This window comes from Grus americana, chromosome 20 (assembly GCF_028858705.1).
Source record: "Grus americana isolate bGruAme1 chromosome 20, bGruAme1.mat, whole genome shotgun sequence".
NCBI lineage: Eukaryota > Metazoa > Chordata > Aves > Gruiformes > Gruidae > Grus > Grus americana.
In genome coordinates, this window is record NC_072871.1 from 2,438,037 (window position 1) to 2,457,194 (window position 19,158).

Sequence of the window (19,158 nt, forward strand, 5' to 3'; positions counted from 1 at the left end):
TGACCTGGGGAGCCCAGAGCTGGACACAGAACTCCAGATGTGGCCTCACCAGGGCAGAGCAGAGGGGGAGGAGAACCTCCCTCGACCTGCTGGCCACGTTCTTCTTAATGCACCCCAGGTACCATTGGCCTTCTTGGCCACGAGGGCACACTGCTGGTCATGGAGAACTTGTTGTCCACCAAGACTCCCAGGTCCTTCTGTGCAGGTCAACCCCCAACCTGTACTGGTGCTTGGAATTATTCCTCCCTGGGTCTGGGACCCTACACTTGTCTTCATATTTTTCTTTCCTAAGCCAAATTTGATTCTACCCTCCACCTATATTTCTAACTCACCAGCATCCACCCAGGTTAGTGCACTGAAGGCAATGATGCTCTCTCTCTCTTCTCCCCTGTCCCTTCCCTTCGCCTCCTGTGTGCTGCTGTGAATAATTCAGCCCCTGCTGTGGCTGCCTTTCCTCCTCTCCTAGAGGAGCTTTTGTGAGAAACACCGAAGTTTAGTGCCTTTGAGGTGGCTTGCCTTCAGGGCGTCATGCCTGCAAGATTGCTGTTCTCCTGCTGCTGCCTCCCTGGAAGCCCCTTTCAGGCTCTTGGAGATGTGTTGTGGGCTGAGGTGGGTCCTTTAATCTCTAAGAGAGTTCAAAGAGTCACTGGTGCTGCTGTTGATGATGGTTCCCTAGTGACAGTGCACCCTGCTGAAGCAAAATGCTTCAGGAATCGAGGGAGGATGGTGTCCCTGCTCAGATCCTGAGCTTTGTTATGCTTCAGATACCCTCCTTCCTATGTGGTGTCCTGCCTGCCTCCCTCTGTGCTGCCCTAAATCAGCACCCGCAGGAGGGGTGAGGATGCTCAGCAGGTCCCCAGGCTCTTCCTGCCTCTGCATCCAGGACACCGAACATCTGCTTTTCTCTTTCCACTCCCCACTGTCTATCTCGCTCCTGCTCACTCTCCATGGGCTCTCTCTTTTTCTTTCTGCTAGGAGTCCCTTGCTGCCTCTGCCTCTCAAAGAACAGGTTTGCAGAAGGTAAAATAAATGTTTAGCATAGCCGAGGCTTTGTGTCCTTAGTTGTATAAACAGTTACAGTCATAGAGGTGTTGGGCTTTTTTGTTGCATCCAGCAGAGTCTTCCCCTTATCAAAGATTTACTGTTCTCCAGGAAGACAAAAGACAGAGATATGAACCTGCAGAACAAATTCTTTCCCTGGAGCAAGAATCTGCTTTTCTATAAACACATGGATGCTGATACGGTTAGTGAATGAAGTGTTAGGAGTATTAACTGGATCAGACCCTGGTGAAGTAAGCCGCGAGGGTCTTTGCAGGTCTGTGTGTATGAGGTAGCAAACTCAATCACACAAGTGTTGCAGGGTCTACAGAATGGCAGGAGCACAAGGAGAGTTGGCTCAGCAGGAATCTGCCTTCCATGTTATTGTAACCGGCTTCATCCAGGCGGTTGGGATTTGGTTGGATTAGGACAAGGCGGTAAACCGCAGCACCAAAAGCAGACCTGGGAGGGAAAGGAAAAATTAACTGAAGGCTCTTTCTCTATTTCCTTCTCACAGTTGATTAAGCAAAAGAAATGGTAGGAAATGGACTTCCACACTTAAAATGCAATTAAGTGCTTCTGCTTGCATGTGGATGCTCTCAGGATGCTGGGAGGCTTGGGGTTGTGTGCGGTCCCTGTGCTGAGAAGTTACCCTAAGGCACTCTGGAGGATCTCATAAGTGATGCATTGCCCCTGAGCAAGTGGTTGCAGCCTGCCAAGAGCACAAGAGATTTGGGTTTACGGAAAAATGCAAATAGTATTGCATTTATCTTAGCTCTCTTATCATCCAGCATGCTCATATGTCTGGGGTGCTACAGGTGCACGTTCTTATCTCTGCAATAATGTTCTGCAGTGTTTTTGCAGCCTCTTACAGAAATTCCTGCCTCGGTGTTGCTCTTGCTGAAAGCTTACTGAAAGTTAGGTGGATAATGGGCACCAAGGTTCTTCTGAGGTTCCTTCCTTGCTGATTGTAAAAGGGGTGGACTGAAACAGTGAGGAATTTTTAACGCTTCACCTCTCCTCATCCAGGCAGCCGCTGAGTAGCACAACACCTATGATTTTGTACCACTGCTACTCTTCCAGCACGTTTCCCGCACTGATGCTCCTCCGACTCGCATGTCAGGCAGCCAGAGGAGTTGGTGTTTTCCATCTTCTACCTCCAGCCTGTCCCTCTCTGCTCCCAAGTGATGTGGGCTGCTTAACAGGCTGCTGACAAGTATAAAATCTGTTCTTGGGCACTGCTCCACATTCAAGCAACAAAGCTTACAAATTAAGCCTCCTGTCTTGGCTAATTTTGTTTCTCCACCTGGAGAATTTGTTTTGGCCTGTGAGTAACTCAGTCAAACATCTGCACTCCTGGCTGGTTCCTTCGCCAGCAGCTCACCCACTTGAATTATCTGGCTCCTCTCCATTCTTGAGGGCTGCATTTCTCCAGGCAGGACTATGTCTCTTGATGTCACAGGCCATCCAGGCTCAACTTTACTCGTTCCTTTGATGTACTTGGACTGGACATGAAGCTAATCCTAAAACTGATTGCTTTGTTTTGTTTTAGACTTAAAATTCCAAAAGTTCTTTACAGCTGCTTTCCAGGAGTCCTTGGTGTAGTTCTTCTGAGATCTGTGCTTCTTTGTGCTCACGCTGAACAGTGCGTTAGATTCAGTAGATGAAGGGTGTTCTCCCATTTTAAGATCTGAGGTTTCATGAGATCATGTGTAGCTCAGTGGTATTATTCTGAATGAGGAGCTAATTACCTCCGTTGTTATTTCGAATTGCTAATCATCAGCACTATTAGTGGTAGCAATGACAGTGACGCTATATCATCTCTCTCTGCCTCTTCCCTGTGAGTGGGAAGCATTTCTGTCTGCTTTCTAAGCAGAAAACCTGAATTGCAGAGGTTTAATGGTGTGATTAGTCTTGCAGCAGGTCTGCTGTCGCTGGCCCTGGGAGTGTGCCGTGAAACCCGAGACCAGGAGACGCATTACGTGATGCTTCATCTCAGCTCTCTGCTGTCCTATGGGAAGGTTAATCAGAGACTCGGGGGATGAAGGTTGTGAGGTTTTTTTGTTGGTGGGGGAGGTTTTGTTTACTTTTTGGTTGCTGTGACAGTGTTTTTAATTTAAGACCTGCGTGGATAAAGTACTTGTGAGAATTTCATTGGTTTGTAGTCTGTTACTGGCCCTGGTGGTTACTTATGAATTGACCTTGTCTGTCTTGTGGCTGGGAGGGGGCTCTTGAATTTCCCTGAAGTGGCTATTCCAGTGCATATTTACACCAAGATTTATTTTACTCTTCCACCCACCAAGGTGACAGGCAACAATCATCCATTTTCCTGGTGACTTTAAGCACCGACCACTCTTGAGATGAAAAATGTGACACATTGAGCTTGACTGGATGGCATGTGGTTTCCATGATGAATGCCCTTTCTTTGATTTCTGTTTGTTCCTGCTGTCTCTATAGAATCAGTTATTCACAACTGTCATGTTGTAACTAAAATGCATAGTAGTCATCTACCCAGGCAGAGGACGGCTTCCTCCAAAGCCGTGTCTCTTCTTGCCGTGCTGTGTGTAGGAGTACCGACCTTTCAGCTTTTCTCCTCTGAATGCCTATCTGGACACTGCTGAAAGATTAATATTTTGGAGGGCTTTTGGGGCACGTGGTGGTTGACAACAGCCAAGGATGAGAACGGGTGAACGTTATTACTCATTCCAGAATTGGCCAAAGTGTGGAGGACCAGCTATGATGAAAGTCCTAGAGAGGTAAAGCTGGATGGAAGGCAGCATATTTCCTGCTCAGGTTTCCTTTCTGGTGATTTGGGAGATTTTTGCAAGTCAGTGGCATAAATAGAAATTATGCTGAATAAGAGAGGAAACTTATTTACTGCTACCAAATGTTCCCATGGGACTTTCTGTGTTTTCATTTAGATCTGACAGGAAAACTTCAGCTGAAATGTTTTTAGATGAAATATGACATTTTGATACAATTTTCCCCCCTTTTCTTTGAATATGTTCTAAAATTTTGTTGAAAAGCTCTCAAACAGAAATTCTGGGAGTTTTCCAGTTGCTGCAAACGGGGAGTGTTTCAGTTCCTGAATGGTGATGAATGTAGTGGAAGAGACACACATGCTTTTATTAATACATTTCATAAAGAAAAACACAATCTTTTGACAAGTTCCAGCTTCATCAGAGCTCTCTCCTGGAGATAGGGCAAAGAGCAAGTGGTGCATTCCTCTGCCAAGAAGACCATACATCAAGACCCTCCAGACTTCAACCTGGATGATTTTGCTACACCTCTGTAGTACTCAGAAGGCATTCCATGAGCAGAGACCCAAGGTACTGTCTTCTCCTGGAAGTTTCCTCCCCAGCTTCTACAGCAGGGCCAAACCTGCCAGCTCCAGGGAACAGGAGGGTGCAGGTGGCTTTAACCTCAGCAACATTCCTCACTCATGTCTTGTGAAAAGCGTGCATGGCTGTACAAAAACTACTGAAGATTTGCAACTTGGCACAGTTTCTCCCTCGTTTTCTGATGTGTTTAAATTTGAGATTAAAGGGACAAGTCCTAGGTAGCTTTTACTTTCCTTAGGCCAGATAGGACCTGGCAGAGGACGAAAGGCTTTGCAAGGAAAACTTTCCCTTGGTCGCTCCCGAGGGCTGAGGGAGCAGTGCCATGGCTCATCTGCTGTCCTTCCTGCCCTCTCCAGTCCTTCATGAAACTCCCCGCCGTGTGTTGCCTCCTGCTCCCATCCAGCACAGCCCAGCTCTGGGAAATTTGCGGTGACGCGAGCCTGTAACGCGGGAAGCGTGGCCCCTCCACGTCTGGCAATTTAAATGCATGTTGTCACCTTGTGCTGTCTGATCTCATTCCTCCCTCTCCAGGAAGAAATCAAAACTGAGAGGAGGTCCGTGGCCCCAACCATGGGGCACTGAACCAGAAATGAGAACATTAAAAAGGAAGAGGGAGAAAATCGGCAATCCAGCTGACACGCGCAGGATCCTGAATCGCCCGGCAGACACATGCCGAATGCCAAGGAGGAGCTGTTGGTTTGGAGAGATGTTTTGGCTTCCTCTGTTTCAAGGATGGGGTCATGGGCTGTGTTGTCAGGTGGGGGACAGGAGAAGGGGAGTCAGGAGATTGGGATGCGCTGCCAAAATCAAGATAACGGTTCTGCTGATGACAGATCTCACATCAGTGGCTGGTACCGGTGTGCGTCGCAGTGCTGAGCCAAGTTCTCCCCGCAGTCCCTGCTCCGTGGGTCAGACAGTCCTGCCAAATGAAGCAAAAATGTCAGCCTCGAAGGGTAAAGTGTAGACTGAATATAAAGCTGTCTGGCACTTGCAGCTCCTTTCCCCCTCCATTCTTCCACCTTCCTCCCATCTCCTGCTTCTTGTTGGCTTTTGAGGAACATGTGTGGGTAACGAACAGGTAATTAGGTGATATATTAGTCAAGAAAAGTGGTTAACTACAGGTTTGCAACAATTAACAGTTAACTGAAGATTTGAAGGACACAGCAGAGTTAAGATGTCAAATGAGAGAATGAATGAACTGCTGGTGTACATGAGGGACAAAAGCCCCATCCCACATTTAACCATATAGATTAAACTTCTGTTGGGAGTCACACCAGTGTGTGCTCAAAGTGAGGGGCTGCAGAGGCTGGTTCAGAGCTCCATAAACAGTAGATGGGTGTCTTAGGGTGGTGGCTGCACTGTTGTCTCAGCACCATTTCAAACTAGGCAGTAGGATGTACTTGGACAGGATTTTTGCGATGATTGGATGAACATTACTTTCTGGCTCTCCTGTACAGTCCTGTTCTAATGGTTTGATATCAAGATACTTACTTTCCGTGTGATTTTAGCAAATAGCAGGATCATTGTTACCCTCAACCCAGAGCATCTGGGCTATTTCACCTTGACCCCAGAGTACCCATCCTCACTTGCAGCTCTCGTTTGTCAAAGTCATCTTAAGCCTGGGAAAACTTGAAGAAAGGCTTAGAGGGAAGAGTAGATCTCTTCCAACACCAAAAGAGTGATGGTGTCTCTGTAACATAATATTGTGCTTCCGGAGGAAATTCTGCTGTGGAATGAATGGTGTGGAGAGAGACAGAGGACAGGTTTTGGTGTTGGGGATAATAATTTGTACTGCATGACTGGACAGGTGTATGTGGTTGTGCATCAGGATCTCGTAATAGCCCTAGGACAAAAGAAGTGTGTGGGCATGGCAGTCTGCAGTCCTCTTTCAGGATGAGAGAGGTGGAGAAACAGCTGAGCTACACAAAGTAGTAGTTTGTTGGACAACAACATGTGGTGTGCTGTGGTTTCCACTCACTACTGCTGCCATCGACTTCATAAGCTTTGTGAATACAGTCTGAAAGGCAAAAGAAGGGCTGCGTATTTTTCCCTGACCACTCGTGACACGTGCTTTCTTATTCTTCTCTCTCCACAGTGAATTTGCCAAAGAACGAGAGAGGGTAGAAAATCGTCGAGCTTTCCTGAAACTCCGTAGGCAGCAGCAAATTGAACGGGAACTAAACGGATACTTGGAGTGGATCTTCAAAGCAGGTAAGGCGAGAAATCTCTTGATCTTGGTTCAGTATGTTTTGTGGCAAGTAGAGTCTGGTGATGGCAGAGGACGAGGGCCCCAGAACTAGTCCCCGGTGTTGCTGGTCATTGAGGTAACCCAAGACAAGGAAGGGCCCAGCCGGCACGAGTTGTTTTTGTTGGGCTGGTTTCTGAGCAGTCACACTAAAGTTATTGCAAAAGATCCCAGTTTGGTTAACCAAAAATTAAGGAGCTGGGCCAACTTTCTTTATTGTTGAGATCAAAGCAATTGTTTTAATACAGTATAATATAAAAAGTGATACAGTGCCCAAAGTCTCCACAGTGGGGAAACTGTTCCCTTATACGAGTCATATATATTTTATTTACTTTCCACCACAGCTGTTTTATAAGCCTCTCTTGCTGTGATGGTAAAATACACTGGAGTGTCATTTTTATGAGCTACAGAGATCACTTGTATGAAACTCACCCCAGCACATATTAACGTTGGTTTATAACTATTATAACTGAACATTGCACTTTATTGCAAGCCGTGAGCAACTTTAACAAGGACCCAAATGCACTAATTTAACAAAAAATAGCATGCTTTTCTTTTCCTTTTTATCAGACAGTAAAGATTACCAATAACCTTTCTGCGTTATAGAGTAGCTGATATATATATTGACAGAACCACAATGTAATTCATTCACATAGCACCAAGAAAACTTCTGGGGCTAATGTGCTTCTGTGCTTGCTTTTCTGAGAAGCCGAAACATCTGAGTAAAGTGAAAATGCCTTTTCAAACAATGATGAGGAGCAAAAGAAGTGATGGTTTCCCAAATAGATTTTTCAAGTGCCTTTCTAGGCAAGTCAGCTTCATGCTTGCCCTTTACAAATGGGGAAACTGAGGTACAACGTTATATAGTGACTCACCCGACGTCAGCCGATAGACCGGTGCCAGAACTGGCACTCTGTGGTGCTCCTAGACCATGGGCTGGCACCACACTGAAAGCCATGTCGTCGTTCCTTGCTTGGAAATCCATACTGATGCTAGAGGCCTGATGTGCTAAAATGTGCTTGTGCAAGCAAGTAATTGTATGCTCACAGCAACTCATTGCAGAACTCACTGCGGCGTTGCACGTGCCTAAGCTGTGAACAAGCCAGGGGCCAGAGCATCCTGGTGCTATTCTGCATATAAGTGGCTCTTTGTCTGGATTTATAGCTTCTGTTTTACGTGCACTGCCCGGGTGCCAGTATTTGGAAGAGCATTTTCACATGGCTCCCGCTGCTTTGCTGCTTCTTTCTCCTTTGAAGCGCTCTGCCAGCCCTTGTTCCCAGGGGAGCGGGGCTCTGCCCTGCTGCAGGTCCCCTGGCAGGGAGGGAGCACTGCAGGGGCGGCTGCGGTACCTCCCAGGAGGGCAGTGGTCTGGATGTGAGTTTTGACAACCTGGCCAGAGAGGACAAAGCCTGAAGCATTGAAATGTAAAATAGGAAAAAAGTAGCATCGGTTTATATTGTGGCTCGAACCCGTTATTTCCCGTAGCGCTATACAGAGTGACAATTGAGTGCCAGTTGTATTGATGGACTTTTATTCACTGTGACTGCCCAACAGCAACTGTTCTCAGTGTGGTTACACTTCATTCTGTGGTTCTGTAGGATCCAAAAAAAAAAAAAAAAATTCACCTTCCTTTCCATTTCTAATTTGTCTTCCCATTTGTTTACAGCTTTTGTGCTACCTCAAATTCAAATTAATTAATGGTTTATCCAGTGGCTGGAGCAGAGCGCACCGTGGTTCTTCCTTGGCTCTAGTGCCATCTTGCTTTTAAGGCTTTTGGGATTTCTCCATCTCTAACTCCTGGTCTCCCCATCAGTAAAATAAAGACAAGAATTCCCTTGCAGGGATGTGGGTTGCTTCATTTCATTTTGTTCTGCCAAGAAGAGCTATGCAGAGGTCATTAGCTGAACTTGTCTGAAAGTTGAGGTGGAGAAGTTATAAAACATACAGCCAATCTCTGCTCCAGCGTTGCATCCCTGTGGGAATGGCTGGCTATTCTATTTCTGTGCTGCCAGTGCTGAATAAATGCCACATCAGTATAGAGTGAAACTGCTGTAAAATGCCCATCTTTTTATTTCGCCAAATAACATAAGATGAAGAAGGTTTTCTAGAACAGGAAAGTATATGCAAAATAGCTGAATCAGGGAATAATAAAAACATTCTCTAAAGGCATTGTTGAAAATACAATAGGAATATTAAAAAAGCTTCCTAGTACAGCTGAATAATAGCAATAATTAAAATCAACTTAGCAGTGTTAGTAAATCTTTGAATACAAAAGGTAGCATGAAGGCCAACTAAAACAGAGAATCAAGTATTAAAGATTCAGGCGCTGAAATTTGGGACCATGGTGTCGACAGGGATTTCCCATTTCTGTTTTAGAGGCCAGGATTTCAGCTATGAAAGGATCATGAATTTCCAAACTGGATAATCAGTCTTCCTTGTCCAGGACTGTGTGTGGGACACTGGCCAAGGCAAGCGGCTTGGGTGGGGGCAGGAAGGCACCCAGGGAGGACGGTCACAGACAGTCCAGCCTGTACAGAAATCTCTTGCAGCAGCCCTGGGCAGTGAGATGTAATAACCTGTTTGCATTAAAAAAAAAAAAAGAGCAAAAGCTCTTGGTATTCCGCTGTAATGTAACTCTGGAGGATTTTGTTATTATTCATGCAAATATCTAATTGTTTTTAAATCCTTCTAGCATGCTTAACATCACTGAGTCTTGTAGAAAGGAGTTCCACATGTCAACAGCTGGTTTGATTTTAAAAGAACAAACCAACCCACCAAACAGGATGTCCTGGCTTTGATTTTAAATATGTTGCCTTTCTGTGGTGAGAGGAAGAGCTCAGGAGTGCACTTCGTATTTCTTTTTATTACTTTTCTTTCTCTGCTCTCCCTTGTTTCATCTTATTTTGTCTGCTCTAAAGGATGCAGAACCAATCTGCTCAATCCCCTCTCTTCCCATGGAAGGCTCTCCAGGCTTCTAACATTTATAGTCTCCTCCCTGAGCATTTTGTTTGTTCCTTTTTTTCTCATTTATTTTTGATAGGAGGTAGGAAGAGTGGAAAGCTGTATTCCAGTGATTCAGAAAGTGGCATCTTAATACACAATCTGATTGGGTTTGCTCTGTAATGTTTTACGTACTCAGAGTAGTTGCTGGAGCTGGAAAGGAGGTTTCCTTGCTCTCGGGAGTGCTCAAGTTTTTACCTCCAGGGCGGTAACTGGTTTAGGACCAAGGAAAGTATTGGAGTGGCTAAAATCAATCCTCCATCTGTACACTACCTCCTACTTGTCAACAATGATTTTAATTTAACATTGTGCTCATCATTTATTGATGATTCTTGAGAGTCTTTAATGTTTCTCACAGCCTTCTCTACTCCTAACCTGAATGATGTTATATTATCTCTTGCTGTACATATTGCATTAAAAAGGTGTTTCAGATAGAATTTTGGAGTTGTTTACTATCAACCCTTGCTTATACTGAAATTGTAGCCTGTTTAGTCCTTCAGAAGAGAACAATGGGTCTTTGTTTTCTACCTCTTGAGTGCTGTCTGACTGGAGCGTGTTCCAGACCTGGTCTGATGACTTGTCTTAGATTTGTGTTGTAAGAATGAAACTTCTTTAATAGCCTGGCTCTTGAATAACTGACTCTGACATTTTTCTTTTTTTTTTTTCCTGGTGGTACTTTTAAATCTTTTCTAGTGGTAAAATAAGAGTATAAAAAAGGAAGAAAATATTAATAAAAAGTACTTGTGCAGTTTTCAAGGAGGTACCTTGGCACAGCTGACAGATTTTTGGTGCCGGCTCGCTGTTGATAAATCACCAGAAGTGCTGCTGTGGTAGAAACTGAAGCAAACATGGCTCAGGCTGTTTTAAATGTGGATTGTTTGATACAGTCAGCAGCATATCTGCTTGAGGGATCTATAGCAAGGTGTTTTAAACAGTGACAATCTTAATGTGCAAATACTTGTGTGAGTTGTACTTAATACAGGAAGCCTTAATTGAGGAAGTGCTTAACAAATGACTTCTTAACAAAGGGTTGGGGAATGAAAGAGAAAATTATAACACAGATAATGTGCTGAAGTGCTGAATTTTGACATGCATGACTTGAAAGAAAAAAATCAGCCCACGGTCTGGCCAATTTCTTTAGAGTTTGAATTGACTGTCTTCACTTAGGATTATACAGAGGCCAGGTATGAAGTTTCTAGATTTATTTCTCAGGTGCAGGTTGAAGAATGAATACATAGGGTAGGCAGGAGGGTTTAAATCTTTCGAATGAGATAACAAGTGATTTCATGTAAAATTCCTGTATCATGAGGCCAAGATTAAGAAGGAAAATTGTAACTGAGTAGAATCTTTCTGAGGATGTCAAGAAGAAATATCATTCCACCTTAAATGACTTATAAATCTGTGTCTTCAAATCTGTAAGATTTTCAGTCTTATAAAACTAGTGCAAGTTACAGTCCTGAAGCAACGATCAGAGCCTATCATTTCTTGCATCTCACAAAAGTTAGGCTAAAAACTCATATGGTAGTTGCCATGTCAAGCTCATAAGCATCGACTCTCTGTACCATTTAGAAGTGAACTGTATGGATCAGTTAGAAACAGACCTGTAATCTTAAATTTAATCTTGAAGGAAAAAATCAACTATCTTTCTTTTTCTTTTCTTTTTTTTTTTTAGTAAATTCTTTAAAGGGACCAACTTTTCCCACCATTAGAAATCAGCTGATACCCGTGTAAAAAGCAAAGCTTTGCATTGTGTTGCTCCTCTAGGCACAAGACAACAGTTCTCTTCCCCAAATGCCTCTTCTTCAGTCCAGCCAATGTCAAATAAAGTCTTGTTGGTGGCGAGCAAACCCTGTCCTGTTCCACCTGCTGCATGCTGGGACAGGCTCTACTCTTCGTTTCGTATTTTCCTTGGGCTCTGTGTAAAGGCGGTAGCAAGTCAATTGGAAATTGTGCCTTTCTGAGGAATTAAAAAATGGTGAAGCCGAGCAATGTAATCTGTGCAAATGATTTTGCCACCACTGCTCTCTCCAATAAACTCCTCCAAACCGTAGCAACTGTTAGGCTGTCATGCTGCATTTCCAACAGAGCGCCGAGAACTAGAAGTTCTCTGCACAGAGCAAAGCGCTTATAAGCCCACAAATATTCTTTTTTGAAGATGAATCTCTTATCTTACAAGGACATACATCATTTTGAAAACACTTTGCTCAGAGACTGAAGTCTTTCAGTTCAGAGCTAATCAAGTTGCATGTCTTTTGCATTTTAATTCTTTCCGAGACCATCTCTTTCACACAGCACTGATTCTGAGTGTTTCTTTTCTCCTGGAGTAAGCAGGCTTTGGGAATGGGTTTAACCTCTCTCTTCCAGCTCTCTGTATCTTGAATGCCATTCCTTGAGACAACGAAGTTCTGTGAACCTCAGGTTTCAGCTCTCTGTAGAAACAGAGCAACAGGCCCCTTGTGGGAAAAGACACCTACATTAATGAAAAAGGGCAGCAATGTGTGTGAGATAGCAAGGGAGGATAATTGCCAGAAAGACAAATTAGAGTCCCTGTGAGAGTGTGACGGCTTCTTCTAAGGGATGCATTTTTATTTGCTTTTCCTATTTAGCAAGTCTGAAGCTTCAGCAGTTAAATCCAGTTCTTCCTTTTTTTTCTAACTTCCGTTGCCTGTTGAACGTGAGTTATTTCTACTTTTGAGACCACGATGTCCTATCTCCCCATGCCAAAGAGGCACCATGTTTCTCTGCTACTTTGCCTGTTTTGTTCAGCTTGCCAGTTCCTCAGTATAAGTTGCCTTTATTTCCAGTCCTGTAACATGCTGTGTGTTGTCAGTACTTAATGACCAGTAATTAATCTTACTGCTGAGACACCTATCTCTGACATCCTAGCGAAGACCCTGCGCCTTTGTTTGGAGGCTAGAAGTTGCTGATCTGATACTCTTTATTGAACATTTCTTCTAATGTAGAGGCACCGTCTGGTTTTCTTCAGGCATTCTAATTATCTTTTTCACTCTCTGTGTTACAGTGATGACTAAAGGCAATGCAACTTCTGATCCTCTGCTTATGCTAAAAAAAAAAATACAAAAAATCCTAGCAATGATGACTGGTCTGCTGAGCTGTCTCTTTGCAGGCTTTAAAAACCGTGTAAAGCCTCACTAGGGTAGATGTGGTCCTTCGGATTCCCAGAGGATACAAGACAGACAGGAGTTCTCTCGAGGGAGACAACTGGGGAGCAATGGTGGAGGAGAGTCAAGCTTGAGGGAATTGCACAGGTGAAACCTGGGTTTTGTTTATTTTAAGGGAACAGTAAAACTGGGCCCTGGTGGGGTATATCTATGGATGGAAATATGTCTGGGCATCAATTCAGAGCCCTGAATTTGGGGCAAAGGCTCAGCTGGCTTGCAGAGTTGTCTCAAAAGAGCTGGTGCTTTGTAGGTGAAGATACGTTGATATCCAATTCTCACACCTGACAAATTCTGAGGTCCCACTGACATTTATCACACTGGTTTCTGAAACCTCAGTCTGGCAGTGGGGCTATGGGTGGCACTGGAACATCAGATGGCACCTGTACCCCATGGCAAACCCCAATGATTATGTATTCATACAGAGGTGATCTGGGGACTTGGGACTGCTCTTCCCATGCTGCCCAAAGGACAGTGGAGAGTCATGACTAATTATTACAGGAACATGCAAAACAAGGGGCCACTCATAAACAGGGGAAAAGAAGAATTTCTTTTCCTACTTAGAGGTCTTTGAAAGGAACCAGCACAATGATTTTCTTCCTGCACTGATAGGAATCGAGTGCAGAACTGAGCTTCCAGCTAAGTGAATAGGGTCTTTTTTTCCTAAAGTGTTTTATTTTTTTTTAAACAAGACTTGTTTGAAACCAACAATCCTCAGAGCATTGCCTAGTAAGTGTGCTGGGTCTGGCTGAGATCTTCCTTCTGCAGACACGGCTCTCTTGCATTGCACTTGCCTGGGTGTAGCCCCTGAAGAACAGCTGCCTGTCTTCTGACCTTTGCTGGCTCATTGCTTTCCTTGCTCACCACCTCCATGGCAGTGTGTCTGCTGCCTGCAGTAGCTTGTATTAGTCCATTTAATTACCAAATGCTGTCTAAAAGTCAGCTCCTCTTTCTGGGGGTGGCAGAAGAGCTCCTCTGGGATGGGTTTGCTTTCCCTGCTTGCTCTTTGTCACAAGACCTAAATGTACACTCCACTCCAAATGGTTTTAGTTTTTACTGCATTTTGCTGGAATGTAGTGTAGGAAAAAACCCATATCTGCGTTGTACAGAGGAGCTCAAAATGCAGAACCCCAAAGCACTGGTGACCGAACTAATCCCCGGATCCAAAACAGTGCAGACGCATCTGCGTGGCGCTATTGACTCTGCTGGTACTGGGACCTACGCTCATTTTTATGCATAGTCCTGCGCAGCGATGTGGGTATATCATCTTCAGATATGTCATAAAGCTTTTAAAATCATACTCCATAAGCAATGTAGGCTTTAAAAAAATCTACAGGAAAATGCCTGCTGTATTAGCATCCTGAGCTCGTGCTCCTGCCAGCACAGGTTCGCTTTGCGTTTCACATTTGCAGGCCCTTTGTCCAGCTGCTGTGGGGAAGAGGTCTCCATATCTAAACCATCCCTTCTACGAGTTTTAGGCCGGCCATATTCATTATTAATTGTTGTTTGACTCCTTCTATATTTTTAGCCCCAAAACACCAGTGTAGCTTTTCCCAAGACAAGACTTTGGAAGAACCTTTGGGTTTCCGAGGTGCCTGTTTGAGAGATCTCTCTCTTGAACTATCAAAAAAGCCCACTTCAGTTTTCTGATCTGTTTTAAGGAGCCTTGGAGAACACCTGAATTGTATTGGCTTGTGGGTTTTGGGAAGGATTTAATGCGTTTTAAAGTTGTTAGCTCACCTGACGCTTTTTAACCCTCTCTGAGTGCCATTGCTTTCCTTACCCTCTTCCATGTCTCTGGTGCACTGGCTTGCATTTTCTTGTTGTGTTATCCTCTGCTTGGTTTTCAAGTCTTCCTCAGTCCTGAATATTATTTTTCAGCCTTCTCAGTTTGTTGTCTTATTAATGTATCGTTCACTCTCTCTCCCAGATGATTAATAAAGAGATTACATAAGGCTTGTGCTGATCCCTCTAGTATTCTTCCAGACGGCTTTCAGCTACACACTTTGATGTTTGGCCTGTGATTTGTTTTTTGTTTGTTTGCGGGTTTTTGTTTGTTTGTTTGTTTTTAAGTTAGCCTTCTATCTAAGCTGGCTTAAATGGACTTTAAAGCAAAATTTTTTGGGAACACAATGTCAGATGATTTAGTAAGATCCCAAATTACATCTATGCCAGACATGTGAAAGAATTTATCATTTATAATAATACAAGGAAGTGTGCAGTTTACCAGCTGCCAACTCAATATTTTGTTTTCTTTAGATTGTCCTTTAGAAGAAAATCCTTACATAATTTTACAACAACAAGCTAAAATCTGTGGTTCAGACTGTATGAACTGCATAGTTTCAAGTATTGTCGCAGTGTGGTGTGTACTGCAAATTGACTCGGGTGATGACATTTGCATTGTGAAACCTCAGGAGATTTGGTTCTCTTTCATGTAAATAAAAATGAGTCTGTTTGGGGGGGTTGGTTTTCTCAGTGTTTTCTGAATTCTTTTACTATAGAAAAGTAAGAACTTGTATTTTGGAGATGAGTTATACAGCAATGGAAAACCAACGGTGGTGGTCTTGCATGTATTGCACAGTCTGAACAGCACTAGCCAGAACTCCCACATGGCTACTTGTGGATTTTATTTGGACAAAGATTTGATCAAGTGGCTGCTTGGTGACGTTCTGTGCCCTGTGATGTGGCACAGCTGACGTGCAGCAGCCAGCCCTGCTTGTCTTACCCTGTGCCATGAGATTTGTTTCCCCTGGGCTGGAGCCCTGGTCTTCTTGATGGAGAGAAAAGAGCAGCACTGGGTGCAGAGCATGTTTCACTCTTCAAACAGTGTCTCCAACATGCCTGAGCGTGAGGGACCATGCTCTTGGTTGTGGAGCCTTGTGGTCTTGCTCGGGTCTGAAGGAAGTTCTTGCTCTCCAGATAGCTGGGTAAAGAAACTATAGTGGGTGGTTCATTGCGAAGAGGGAAATCATGGAGGAAGCGCTACAGTCTTCAGTGGTTTGTCTGGCCTCCTTCCCCTGTGCCAGGGTGGCATAGGGCAGGAAACACGGCTCTCTGAGCCATCCCTTCCTCCATGGATTTGGTGTAACTGGGTGATGCAATGGAGGAGGCTGGTGAGCTGCATCCAGCTCAGCTGGTTTTAGAGTTGGGATGTGGTAAACCTGAGGTTGAACCTCGCTGTTTTTCCTTTTACAGAGGAGGTCATGCTGGCAGAGGAGGACAAGAATGCAGAAGAGAAATCTCCTCTGGACGGTAGGTAGTTTTGCTGTGCAGTTTTCCTCCTGTGATATGTGAGAGGTTCACCTGCTGTACACTGACATGGCTTTCCATTGTAACCAGGAGGGTGTGAGGAACACGCTCTTGCATGCACTTGGCATAAGTTGGGCTAAAGAGTCCCTTTTCCCGTATCGGGTCTTTTTGAGGTTGCAGGTGAATGATGAGCAGTTATGTGACACGCCACACTGGGATGGGGATCTGCCCTTGGGGTCGGTCGGTCCCTACGCTGCCTGTGGGACCGCAGCGTGACAGGGACAGCCGTCAGCCTCTGCCGAGCATGGCTGGCCGTGTCTACACACAGGTTGTGGCGGGGGTAGGCTGCAGAGCGGATGCCAGAAGAGAAATGCATTGACCGAGAGAAGGCAGGGCTCTAAACCGAGGTTTCCAAACGGATTTGACAAAGAGACTAAGACCCCTGTTACTTGTAAGCAGTAAGACATAACAGGGTGTGGTGATCCTATCTTCCGACGTGTGACCCTAGCGTTGCAGGACGGCTGGAGGTACCGAGCTTCGGACGCAGGTGCAGCGAGGCTACGGGGACCGCTCTCCCTGTGCCTCCAGACCAATGAGCTCTTAGGATGCGACAGCCAGTCAAAGTTCAGTTAAAGATTCTTCCCTCTCCCTTTTCTGACCATCTTTCGTCCTCCCATGTCTCCTCCTTTCCCCTCCCCTCCCTTTCCTTCCTCTTTTTTTTTCTCCTCCCATTCACTGTCAGGGAGGGCCGCCTCGGAAGGGCCGATTCAACAAGGCACGGCACCGGCAGAGACTAGCAGCGGCAGCAGCTACAACAGTGAGTGGATTGCAAATCACCAGGGGCTTAGGCGGCACAGCGGGGCAGTGCTTCTCCCCCGCAGCCCCACGCGCCCAGGTCACCGGCGATGCTTCCCGGGTGGTTTTTACACCTTGCTCCGAGCCACGCGGCTCCTTGGGGCATCAGACGTCCGGCTGCTAGCCCACCGTGGCCAACCTGGTGACCTGTGCTTGGGGAGGACTCGGGGATGGAAGAGCTGGGGCTGCAGAAGGTCAGGGCTGAGGTGCGCTTGGCAAATCTTCGTGTGTGTGTGCGGGTGTGTGTGCGCTGGGGAAGTTTGTCCGGCACGTGGGTGCAGCCAGGGCTGTTAGCGTCAAGCTGAAACGAGTGTTTGGAAGAGTAGTCCAAAAAGCTGAGTGGTGGAAGTGAACTAGAGGTGGGTGCAGGCCATGGAGTAAAGACCCAGGTATACCAAGGCTCCTCTATACCAGTAAGCTAAAGGAGCCCGGCAATGTTCCCAGCCTTGAAGCCACCTGGTGTGGAGCAGCCCACACCCATGCTGGTAAACTGCCCTCAGTCTCCAAAACAGGGGGACATCGCATCCAAGGTGCCTGTAGAGATGGCACGACGTAATTGCTAAACACACTCAGAGTTTTTTGGGGAGGGAAGATAAGGAAGAAGGTGCTCAATTCATGCCAGGGAGTGTTGTAAAACTGCTCCCAGGGCTGGTTATGTTCCAGTGCTGGGATGGCCCTGGATATGCTGAAGTGTACTGGGACAGATGCGGCCTGAGGACCCAAAAGCTGGTATTGCTGGGACTGAGGATTCAACCTACTGCTGGGTGGGGAAGAAAAGAGCAAAAGTGGTTATTTGCAAAAAAAAAAAAAAAAAAAAAACAAAACCAAAAAAACCTGGGATCCAGACCACAGGTTCAGAGCATCCTCTCCTCTTCGAGCCTCTCCGAACCTGGGCGATGATCTGGGTGTTTCTTTGAAGCGACAAAAGCACTAACGCTTGCCTTAGCTGCGGAGGAAGAAGTGCATCCGTTTCTCTGTCAAGGCAGGGAAATTTGTGTAGGGTGAGGGGATCCTCCTGTACAAACCTACCCCCAGGGCAGTCGCTGCAGAGTGAGTGGGTTTGCTGTGTGTGCCTACTGAACAGTATGTATCACCACACCGTGGGGTGTCTTACTGCTGATAGCAAATGGTGCTTAGTTACTGTATGTCTTGAAGCTGTTACAAAACTGTATCAACATATTTTTTTCTGCTAGTTCTCAAGGTTTGCAGGTAGGTGGTCGTGGGCCCGGCGTCCACACTGTTTCTGCGTTACCTCTCGTGCACCGGGTGAATGGTGCAGACCTCTCCGAGCCTTAGGCTGCAGTTCTCTTTCCCTGTCGAGTAACATGGTGTAGCGACATTTACCCTCCCCACAAAAGATGCTGTTGGACAAAGTGTGTTTTCAAAGAGTTACGACATCCCCAGAGGGAAGGAATTGTCCAGGGAGTGCTGCTAAGAGTATGTTCACTGATTTGTGGCAGTTGCTTTCGACATAGCATCTCTGCTGCTTAAGGCATTGCTCCGTGGTAAACTGTATCCGAGCACCATAAATGCTAACTTCTTAATGGTGCAGACTGTAAACAGAGTTAATGTTTTTAATGGATAGAAGCACTCATCTCATAACCCACTGGGGCTCGGAAAGATGCAGTGACCCTGCCCAGCCTTTCTGCTGTGCTAAAAGGTCCAGCAGCTGCAGGGACTCCCCCACCCTCCTGCATCTGCTGGGGTGAAGTGTAAGTGTGCAGACCTGCGCCTGGCAAACCTTCAAGATCTAGAAGGTTAAATAAATAAACGACCCTGCCGACGAAGCCCGCAGAGGCCCTGCAAGGTTGTAGGTTGTCTGATTTGCTCCAACTTACCCTTGTGTGAGAGGTTTAAGCTGGCATTGGGAAGTAAATGCTGGCCCTGGAGAGTGAAGGGAGGGGGAGAGGGAATCCACTCTGAATGCTCACGGGGCATTTTCTCTTTAATTTGCACACAGTGTTGAAAAGAGCTGCAATAAAGAAGAGCAAAAATGACCTGATTCATGCTGAAGAAGGTGAGGACCATTTCACAGACATTTGCTCCGTTGGTGAGTACTGGCTTTGCATTCCCTGAGGTTCAGATCTCCACCTAAACTTGTTCATGCCACGTTTCCTCTGAGCGGCTCCAGAAGCTGTGGTTTCAAGGAGAACTATCGCTGCTCCTGCAGCAGCACTCAACTTACCAAAGCAAATGGCTTCGTGGCTTCACCCTCTCCCCCACGCTGCCCTGCTGAACTGTTGCATGTTGC

General features: G+C 45.6%; 1 protein-coding gene across 7 annotated transcripts in view; it reads left to right on the forward strand.

Annotated features, from left to right (window-relative positions):
- Positions 1 to 19,158, forward strand: part of CACNA1B (calcium voltage-gated channel subunit alpha1 B) — a 298,282-nt gene that overhangs the window by 141,872 nt on the left and 137,252 nt on the right. For 5 of the 7 annotated variants that reach the window (XR_008580034.1, XM_054848973.1, XM_054848970.1 and 2 more), the window contains 4 exons: positions 6,475 to 6,590; positions 15,999 to 16,055; positions 16,795 to 16,869; positions 18,868 to 18,957. Coding sequence is in view for 6 of the 7 variants with exons in the window: in XM_054848973.1 (XP_054704948.1) it covers positions 6,475 to 6,590; positions 15,999 to 16,055; positions 16,795 to 16,869; positions 18,868 to 18,957 (338 nt within the window). In the remaining variant the exon portion in view is untranslated. The remainder of the gene's footprint in view (positions 1 to 6,474; positions 6,591 to 15,998; positions 16,056 to 16,794; positions 16,870 to 18,867; positions 18,958 to 19,158) is intronic. The other 2 variants (XM_054848968.1, XM_054848969.1) reach the window with 2 other exon arrangements.